The 10,126-nt window shown below is 61.9% G+C and overlaps 1 protein-coding gene across 2 annotated transcripts; it reads left to right on the top strand.

Annotated features, from left to right (window-relative positions):
• The first annotated feature begins 1,113 nt into the window (after positions 1–1,113).
• On the top strand, positions 1,114–9,879 carry IFITM10 (interferon induced transmembrane protein 10). 2 transcript variants are annotated; one of them, XM_080640158.1, is made up of 3 exons: positions 1,114–1,499; positions 2,280–2,732; positions 9,275–9,879. In XM_080640158.1, exons 2-3 carry the CDS (start codon positions 2,490–2,492, stop codon positions 9,422–9,424), a joined length of 393 nt encoding a protein of 130 aa, XP_080496284.1. In that variant the 5' UTR covers positions 1,114–1,499; positions 2,280–2,489; the 3' UTR covers positions 9,425–9,879. The 2 variants fall into 2 exon arrangements, with proteins under 2 accessions (XP_080496284.1, XP_080496285.1); XM_080640159.1 differs by lacking the exon at positions 1,114–1,499 and adding an exon at positions 1,807–1,954.
• The last annotated feature ends 247 nt before the right edge of the window (positions 9,880–10,126 follow it).

The following is a 10,126-nucleotide window of genomic DNA, read 5'->3' on the forward strand; positions in this document are numbered from 1 at the left end:
GGTGGGATGGGACCCAGGGGGATGGGCCCCAGGTGGGATGGGATGCAGGTGAGATGGGACCCAGGGGGATGGGATCCAGGTGGGGCGGGACCAGGTGGGACGGGACCAGGTGGGATGGGACCAGGTGGGATGGGACCCAGGGGGATGGGCCCCAGGTGGGATGGGATGCAGGTGAGATGGGACCCAGGGGGATGGGACCCAGGTGGGACGGGACCAGGTGGGATGGGACCAGGTGGGATGGGACCCAGGGGGATGGGCCCCAGGTGGGACGGGATGCAGGTGAGATGGGACCCAGGTGGGACGGGACCAGGTGGGATGGGACCAGGTGAGATGGGACCCAGGTGGGACGGGCCAGGTGGGATGGGACCAGGTGGGATGGGACCCAGGGGGATGGGCCCCAGGTGGGATGGGATGCAGGTGAGATGGGACCCAGGGGGATGGGATCCAGGTGGGGCGGGACCAGGTGGGACGGGACCAGGTGGGATGGGACCAGGTGGGATGGGACCCAGGGGGATGGGACCCAGGTGGGATGGGATGCAGGTGGGATAGGACCCAGGGGGATGGGACCCAAGGGGATGGGACCCAGGGGGACAGGCTGGGCTCCTGGAGAGGGGAGGGCTGGTGAGTGGATTGAGCTCCAAGGAGAACGTGTCACTAGGTCTTGGAGAAGGACATCTGGCCCCATGGACAGACAGACCAACTGGTGAGAGGACATGGGCTCTGAGACCCGCGTTTGTGAGGGAACTGGATTAGCGAAGGTGGGTTCAGAGACTCAGCCGGAGTGGGGGGTCAGACTTGGGGAGAGAGGCAGGGACTACTACAGGGGTGTGCTTGGTGGGCTCCGGGCTGGCGCTGTGAGGGTCGCCTCTGGTTAGGGACGGGATCCTGCAGGGCTGGGCACTGGGGTGCTCCATCCTGCCCACAGAGGGACTGCAACGGGGCGTTGGGGACTGCGACGGTCAGATTCCAGGAGGACATGGGCCTGCGAGGGCTAGTTTGGGGGCAGGGGTGTGCGGGGGAGGAAAGGGGCTCTTTGGGGAGACCGCTGGGAGTGGTCAGGGAGGGGTCAGGGGCTCAGCCAGAGGGAGGGGCAGGGGGAGGGCTGGGGTACCAGGAGTCAGGACGGCGCTGTGGGGGGCCCATCCCTGGCTAGCCTTGCAGCCCCCGGGGGGTCGGGCTTCCGGCCCGCGCCGCCGCTGCCCACACCCTGCGCCGGAGGAGGCGGGAGGTGGTTGTGCCCGCAGCCGCTGCTGCCGTGAGTCAAGCTTGGGCTGCAGCCGCGCCACCCGCCTGGCTGGCGCTGCGGAGGGAGCGCAGGCTCCGGGGATCAGCGCCATCCCCGCCAGCCCCGCGCGCTCCCCGCCCCCCCTGCTCCGCGCGCTCCCCGCACCGAGGTCGGGACACTGGGACGCGGAGCGGCCAGACAGACAGCGGCCGCGGGACGGAGAAGGACGCGCGGACAGAGCGCAGGGGTCAGGCCGCCAGCCCAGGAGTTGCCCGTGAGTGAGAACGCTCCGTCCTGGCTGCGGCGCTGGGACCGGGGCCTCCCGGAGACCCCCAGGGGGGCGCAGGGCGCGGCGCCTCCTTGGAAAAGTGCTCCTTTCGCAGTGACATTGCGCGTCCGTCGTGGTCCAGGGTGGGTGGCGCCCTGCGAGTGCGAGTGCGGGGCTTGGGGTCCCAGGCGCCGCGGGGAGCCTGGGGTGGGGGCGGGGACGTCGTGGCGCGCCAGTTCAGAGCCCCCGCAGCCTCCTGTCCGTTCGCCCTCCGCCCCGGTGCCCCAGCCCGTGTCGCTGTGTCCAGGCTGCGCGTCACCGTGGGGAGCTGTTTGCCTGGCGGCATCTCCGAGCGAGCGCACGGGGAGTGCCGGTCCGGGCGCCGGCGATGTGTCAGCGTCTCCGCTGCAGGTGTCCGGGCAGCGCTGCTCGCTGCCAGCTCGGCAGAGGCCTCATTGTGGGTGCGCTGCCCCGCGGGGGTCGGGCCTGGGTGCTGGCGCTCTGTGTATTGCGACGCGAGTCAGTCGGGCCTTGTGGGGGCGCTTGCTGGTGTGTCAGTGGGTGAGTGTTTGTGCGCAGATGGCAAAGCCATGAAAAGCCCCCAATGTCCGTGCCAAGGCTGCTTGAAGGGCTTTGGTGTGACGGGGGAGGCAGGTGGCGGGCGGGCGGGCAGCTGGCCGCCTCCCCAGGGATGTCCATGTCCTTTGGGGCTGCCCTGGGGCTGCAGGGGAGACGCTGTGGGCCGCCAGAGTGGACCCAGTTCCAATTCCTCTTCCCTCCCTGCAGGCCCAGGGCCCCGGCCCGTGCCCAGCCCCGCTGGGAGCCCTGGCCAGCACCACGGACGGCGCCCAGGAAGCCCGCGTGCCCCTGGACGGGGCCTTCTGGATCCCCAGACCCCCGGCAGGGTCGCCCAAGGGCTGCTTCGCCTGTGTGTCCAAGCCCCCCGCCCTGCAGGCGCCCGCAGCCCCGGCCCCTGAGCCCTCGGCCTCTCCCCCCATGGCGCCCACGCTGTTCCCCATGGAGGCCAAGAGCGCCAAGGCAGACAGCGTGCGGGGGGCCGGCGCGCCCCAGGTCTGCAAGCACCTGGCGGAGAAGAAGACGATGACCAACCCCACCACGGTCATCGAGGTCTACCCCGACACCAGCGAGGTGAACGACTACTACCTGTGGTCCATCTTCAACTTCGTCTACCTCAACTTCTGCTGCCTGGGCTTCATCGCCCTGGCCTACTCCCTCAAAGTGAGCGCGAGGCGGGCGCAGGGGGGGTGCGGGGGGGAGGGGGGCAGGCTGCACCGCTCTGCCCCACCCTCTCAGAGAAGCTGTGGGTGCAGCGGCTGCAGCCAAGGGGGCTGAGGAATAGGACGGGGAGGCCGGCGAGGAGGGTGTGGGGAGCTCTGGGCCGCCCTCCCGTGCTGAGCTGGGAGCTCCCGGGGGGTCTTGATTGGGCTCTGGGTCCACAGGGGCAGGTTCTCTGTGCTGCCAGCTTAGGGGGTGGACTCAGGGCCCAGGGCCTGTCCTCTGGGTGCAGGTGGGGGAGTTAGACCTGGACAGCTGCTCTGGATGGATGGGGAGGTGGAGGGGCCTTGGAGTCCTCCCCCACTGGCAGGAGGAGATGTCGGGGCGGCTGGAGACCTTGTCCAAGCCCCTCACTGGGGAATCTGACACAGGGCAGACTGCGGAGGGCGGCCACACAGACTGGTCACCAGTCATGGCCCTCCCCCTCCCCCTTGTACACGCGGTTCTAGACGGTCTGTCCAGGGAGCCAGGGGGAGAGCCGTGAGCAGGTCCTGTCCCGTACACTCGGAGCCCACAGCCTGCCCGGGTGGGCACAGCCCCCAGAGCCCCTCGCTGCTCTGAGAGGAGCTGCCAGGAGCAGACAGGCCCCGCCAAGGGCAAGGTGGAGACGGGTCACAGGAGGGAAGCTGTGACCACTCACCCGTGGGGTGCAGAGATCTGTACACGTGTGTGTAAGAGCAGAGCGCCCAAGACCGCTGGAGCCCTACCCCAGGAAGAGGTCCCCATCTCCCTGTGGCTCAGGAAGGGCTTGGCCTGCATCCCGCCGGATCATCCCTCTTCCCAGGTGTGATGCCGAAGGTCCGGTTCATTTCATCCATTGCAACTGATCAGCAAGGCAGGGACAGTGGGGGTGGGGAGGGGTCCATGGGGGCTGCAGGGAGGGGAGGGGCTGGGCCAGAGAGGCTGGGTGGGTGGAAGGACGTGGACTGTTCTGTCACTGTGCCTCTGTGAGCCCGCCCGCCCTGGCACCGCGCATCTGACTGCCTGGCTTTCCCCTCCTCCTGACTCACCCTGGGCATCAGCATCGCTGACCGCCATTCATCCCTCAAATCTGGCCTGTGTACCTGGTCCTGGGCTCCACCACGTGGAACTATGTTACGTGAGTGAATGTGCGTGAGCGTGCATGTGTGTGTGAGCACATTGAGTGTGAGCATGAGTGTGGACATATGTGCAGGTGTGAGTGTCCATGCATGTGTGAGTGGAATTGCATGAGTCTGAGCATGTGTGCATGAGTGGTGTAGGTGTGAGTGTGCCTTGTATACCTATACATGCACGGCCGTGTGAGTGCATACGTGTGCATCTACTTGGGAGTGTGCATGTGTGTGCCTGAGTGGGCATGCATATAGGTGTGTGCTTGTCTGTGTGTGCATGCGTATGTGTGCACTGAATGCATGGGGTGTGAGTGTGCATGTGTGGTGTGTGTGTTTGTGTGTGCTGCAGAGGCAGCAAAGGGGAGGGTCCCTGGGAGCTGGGGGTGGAGACTCCCAGGCCAGCCCCAGCTCGGCCTCCTCTGGTGCCCACTGCCTGTGGGCGTGTGCCCGGCAGCATGGGCTCCTGTTCGGAAGCGTCCCTTCCTTCCTTGGCCTGGCTGTGGGCGGCCGGCTGGCACGGGGCAGGCCCATCTGCTGCGGCTGTAGGTAGGTCATGGACTTTGAGTGGGGCAGGCTTCTGCGGGGTGGGGGCAGGTCGGAGCTGGTGCTTCTGAGGGGCAGAAGGGGCTCAACGCCTCCACCCGGGGCTGCTCACCTGCGTTCTTCCTCGCGGGCAGCGAGGGGCAGAGGCTCGGGCTCACCTGGGAGGGCGTGCAAGGTGAGCTGCCTCCGCGTGGGCAGGGAGGACAGTGCTGGCGGCTCGGGCTCCCACTCTGGGGAGTTGGTCCATCTGTCCACCAGCTGCTCAGCCCCAGCCGGCTGCAGCCACAGCATGTGCCGCCGGTCATGGCACCTCCAAGGGCACCCGGCAGGCCTGGGGTCCGAGGCCTTGGCTGCGTTCCCAGCTGGGTCCCTCAGAGCAGCGAGCTCTTGAGACGCCACCTTGCTTCCCTGAGCCCATCCCTTCATCGTTCACAAACCAAGTAGAAACTTCACAAGGCTCACGGCAGCCACGTGGGCCGGGCAGAGGCCGGCATTCTGTGGGTGTGAAATAAAGGCTGTGTCCCTGCCTCGCACATCTGCTTACCCATCTTCACGCCACCCGCCCGCCCTCCCCCGATGCCGGGCAGCACAGTTCACTGCAGGCTGGGCCTGCCACAAGGGTGCAGCCTGATTTTGCTCAACCCAGTGTCCAGGGGAGGCAGACAGGCATCAGCTCTCCGTCCATGCCGTCTGCACAAGCTGCCCATCATGACCACTGCCCCCCTCGCCACCCCCTGTCTTGGCATTGCAAGCCCCCTGAGATCCATGCCAACCCTCCCCTGGCCTCGCCAAACGCCCCAGCCCAGCTGTCCTGTGAGCGCACCTCGGTTTGCAACATGCTGCTCCCCCAGCCCGAGGGCTTAGGTAAGACTCAGGCCTCTCTTCTGCAAATACTCCACTGGCTCCCTCTGGCCGAGCCCCCTCCCCCGCAGACACCCCATCCCAGCCATGGCTGTCCACCCACCAGACCCGTCCCTTCTTGTTGCCCAAAGCAGGGCTGGCCAGCCTAGGGGCCCAGGGGTGCTGGGTTAGCGGTGCATGGGCAGGACCAGGTGAGATGAGCATCCCCGTGTGTCAGAGAAAGAACACGAGGGTGAGGTTGGGTTGGTATGGGACGCTTCCAGCACTGTCACGGGGCCTTGAAGGATAGATGAGGGGACAGGTGCTCCCGAGGGAGAAAACATAAAGGCACGAGGTGAGGCAGTCGGGGAGCAGCAAGGCCCCGTGCTCTGTGGGGAGCGGAGGAAGATGGTCCGGGAAAGGCAGGCGGGAGGCGTGCAGTGAAGGATGGGGACCACCTGTGAGGGGTTTGCGGTTCATCACCTGGGAAACGCGGAAGGAACGTGTGAGCAGAGCTGTCAGTGAGGAGGAAGGCGCTGGGAGAAGCCCAGAGGCAGAGAGGAATTAGGGGCCTGGGGCAGGGGTGCAGGCAAGAGGGCATGCGGCTGGACCCAGTACAGGGATGGTGACGGGAGAGGAGCAGATGTCACGAGGACGTGACAGCAGCTCAGTGGGCCCAGGAGGCTGTGAGACTTCTCAGTGACAGGAAAGCCAGAAAGGACAGATAGGAGGGAGGATGCTGTGTCAGCTCTTGTATATGCATATTTTCCCATTCCCTCCTTTCAGAGCATCAACACCATCCATCCACACCCACCCTCCATCATCCATCCATCATCCATCCATCCATCCATCATCCATCCATCATCCATCCATCCATCCATCATCCATATATCCATCCATCATCCATACATCCATACATCCATCATCCATCCATCATCCATCCATACATCCATCCATCATCCATCATCCATCATCCATCATCCATCCATCCATCCATCCATCATCCATCCATCATCCATACATCCATCCATCCATCCATCCATCCATCCATCCATCATCCATCCATCATCCATCCATCCATCCATCATCCATACATCCATCCATCATCCATACATCCATCCATCCATCATCCATCCATCATCCATACATCCATCCATCATCCATACATCCATCCATCATCCATACATCCATCCATCCATCATCCATCCATCATCCATCCATACATCCATCCATCATCCATCATCCATCCATCATCCATCCATCCATCATCCATCTATCATCCATACATCCATCATCCATCCATCATCCATCCATCCATCCATCCATCATCCATACATCCATACATCCATACATCCATACATCCATCCATACATCCATCATCCATCCATTCATCCATCCACCCATCCACCCTTCCATCCTCCATCAGCCATTCGTCATTCATCCACCTACCTATTCATTCATCCACCATCCATCTATTCATTTATTCATCCACCCATCCCCCATCCCCCATCATTCATTCATCCATTCATCCATCCAGCCAGCCAGCCATGTTTTTACATGTTCATTAAGCGTCTCCTCCCTTTCCCACTCTCCCCATCCCATCCCTTTCTTATACATCAATTCACTTAACTGTTCATCGAACCTCACTTTCGCAGTAACTCGTTCCACTTTACTTACCAGCTCCATCCCACCCCCCCCAATCCACACGTCGAACCTCTGTTCATCCTTCCAGCCGTCCACCTCCCTTCTCTCCACTGTTCTTCTAGCAGCGCCTCACTCACCCACTCATCACGTACACCTTTCCATGCATCTTCACTCATTTGCACCTTTGACCCCACCCACCCATGCAGTCTATCCCCTATCGTTTTTGTCTATTTCCCTCCCTTCTCATCCATCCATGTATCCAACTGCTCATGTACCCATTCATCTACGATTGTGTATTCTCTTGCCTTTTTTCTTTTCCTCCTCTCCTTTCACTCCACATGCTGAATTCATCAATTTACCAATCCATCTATCCTCCATCCATTCGTCTATCTATCCACCCGTCCATCTGTCCATCCATCCTTTCATCTGTTCATCTGTGCTCATTGATGTCATTCGTCCATCCACCTACCTGCCCACACACTCATCCATTTTTCGTTATGAAACTTTATACCGATCTTTCAATCCATCCACCCACTTTCCTCCCACCCTCCCCCCGGACCCCTCTATTTATTCAGTTAATCCCAGAGTACCGTCCATCACACCCCCGTCGTGCATCCATGCCCAGCCCACCATCCACGTACCCATCCATCTTCCCAGCCCTCACTGCTCTTGTTATACCTGCATCTCTCCTTCCTCCTTCTTCCCATGTTTCTGTGTCAGGGATCCATCCATCCAACTACCCTCTCTATTCTTCCTTCTCCCTTCTCTCCCCCTCTGTCCACCTCTCCCACTTTCTGAATAGACCACCCAGCCATGCACCCGTTGTTCGTGGCGCCTCTAGTTTACAGCAGGGGTCGAACCCTGGGGCCTTCATTCTCTCCGCACCGAATCCTGCTCCTGGTGCAAAGCGGGACGTACCACCTCAAAGTGTTGCTGCGAGGATTAACTGAGCTAAAACCAGGTCATGCCATTGGCCCGGTCGCCATCTCTCTTATTATCACTTTCACTGTTACTTCACCCACCATCCCCCTCTCCATTCTCACCGCCATCGCCTCTACGCCTTCTCCGGCCCCAGCGTGGTTGTGCCCATCCCTTCATTCGTCAGGACACGTATCCGTCACCTTCATTCACACGTCCATTCTCCATGCACACGCCCACCCTCCATCGCGCACGCCCACCCTCCATCGCACACGCCCACCCACTGTCCACAGCCTCACCTTTCCTTCCCCCCTCTCTTACCCCTCACCTACCCCGCTCATTACACTCTTCCAGCTCCTACTAACCTCTCTCTGTAACCCATTCCTCCCGTTTCCCCACCCAATCCACCCAGCACCTTTGTCCATCTGCTTTACCCGCACCCTATACAGGCTTGTTTACTCTCCTCTTCTCTCCTGTCTCTCCTCACGCACCCCCATCCATCCGTGTCCCCGACTATCTGCCCACCTTCCTCCTTCAAACCAGCCCCTGCCTTTGTCTGTTTGTCCACCCACCAACCTATTAACGTAAAGACATTCCCTTCCTTCTGTGCCACATCTGTGCCTGTCTCCTCCCTCCCTCCTGTGAAGCTTTGGTTATTGTTATTTATTTAATGTGTTTTTATTGATTTCAGAGAGGAAGGGAGAGGGAGAGAGAGAGACACACATCAATGATGAGAGAGAATCACGGGTCGGCTGCCTCCTGCACGCCCCACACTGGGATCCAGCCCACAACCCGGGCCTGTGCCCTGACCGGGAATCGAACTGTGACTTCCTGGTTCCTAGGTCGACACTCGATCACGGAGCCACGCCGGCTGGGGACCGATTAGTTGGGACCGATCGATTTAGGACAGGCATGCGCTGCCTCGTCGTCCCATCGTGTCTCTCTGAGACCAGTTCCTCTTTAGTTAGTCCTCTCCAGCGTCACTGAGATGCAGGCAACACATAACGGCCAAGCCCAAGGCGTACGGTGCTGCCCGTGGTTTCTGCGACGACTCAGTCCACCATCGCGTCGCATAATGATTTTATTTATTTATTTATTTTTGTGGTGAGAGCACTTCAGATCTCCGCTCAGCCACTTTCAAGAACGGAACGGTATTCCTCACCAGGTGTTTCATATAAAAAACGTTCAGACTGAAAAGTACAAAGAATTCCCGTATGCCTCCACCAGGTGCCTCGCCGCGGGTAACGTGGCACCGTATTCGCCTTTCCTTGTCTCCCTCTGGACAGGCACTGTTTACGTGGTCGTGTCCATGGGAAGGCCTCTGTCCAGCGGAACCACAGGCTGGCCGGCAGGAAGGGGAGCTGAAGTGGGCCCCCACTGCCCTGGCCCCTGCTCTCTGCCCGCCAGCAGCTGGCCTGGTACGCCCTCACTCACCCTCCTCTGCCTCAGGTCCGGGACAAGAAGCTGCTCAATGACCTGAACGGCGCCGTGGAGGACGCCAAGACTGCCCGGCTGTTCAACATCACCAGCTCCGCCCTGGCCGCCTCCTGCATCGTCCTGGTCTTCATCTTCCTGCGGTACCCGCTCACCGACTACTGAGGCGAGCCGGCCTGCGGACCATGGAGCGCCGGAAGGGCTCTTTCAGGACCGGGGATGCCGTGGTGGGGCAGAGCGGGCGTCCGCCCCGGGCCCCGAAGCTGTGAGCGGGCAGCCAGGCTGGCGAGGTTCCGCACAGTCACAGTCGAGGGCAGCGAGCTTCGTGCAGGCCCCTCGCCGCCTGGCCCTCCACCTGCTTCCGGCCCCGGTTCCTCCTGGGCTGCTGCACCCTGGCTTCCAGTGGCTGCGCCCCAACCCCGTGTGCCCCCACCGGGTCCCTGGGTCCCTCCGACCTGACACCCAGCAAGAAGGGCTCTGAGGGAGCTTCCCCGTGTGGGGGCTGCTGGCATCTGGGGACTCCCTCCACCCTCCCTCCCCAGTCTCCAAGCTGTGACCCCGCGACCCTGCTCAGAGCTCCTGTGTCTGTGAATTTTCAATAAACTCCTGCCCAGCGCGCCAGCCGGCTCAGCCTCTGTCCCTGCCTTGCCGGTGGGCGGGGTGCGAGCTGGAGGCTTGGGGGGGTGGGGGCATTCAGAGGCTGCCTGCTGGGCCAGGCCCAGTGGCACATCCCCGCGGACTCCGCCGGGGGAGTTTGCTCCCTGACCCTGGAGGTCTGTCCGCTCTGCAAGACAGGGGAGCAGCCTCGGTGGTGGGGTGTCGACCTAGGAACCAGGAGGTCGAGGTTCGAGTCCCTGTCAGGGCACC

Source organism: Plecotus auritus (genome assembly GCF_963455305.1).
Source record: "Plecotus auritus genome assembly, chromosome: 9".
NCBI classification, from domain to species: Eukaryota; Metazoa; Chordata; class Mammalia; order Chiroptera; family Vespertilionidae; genus Plecotus; species Plecotus auritus.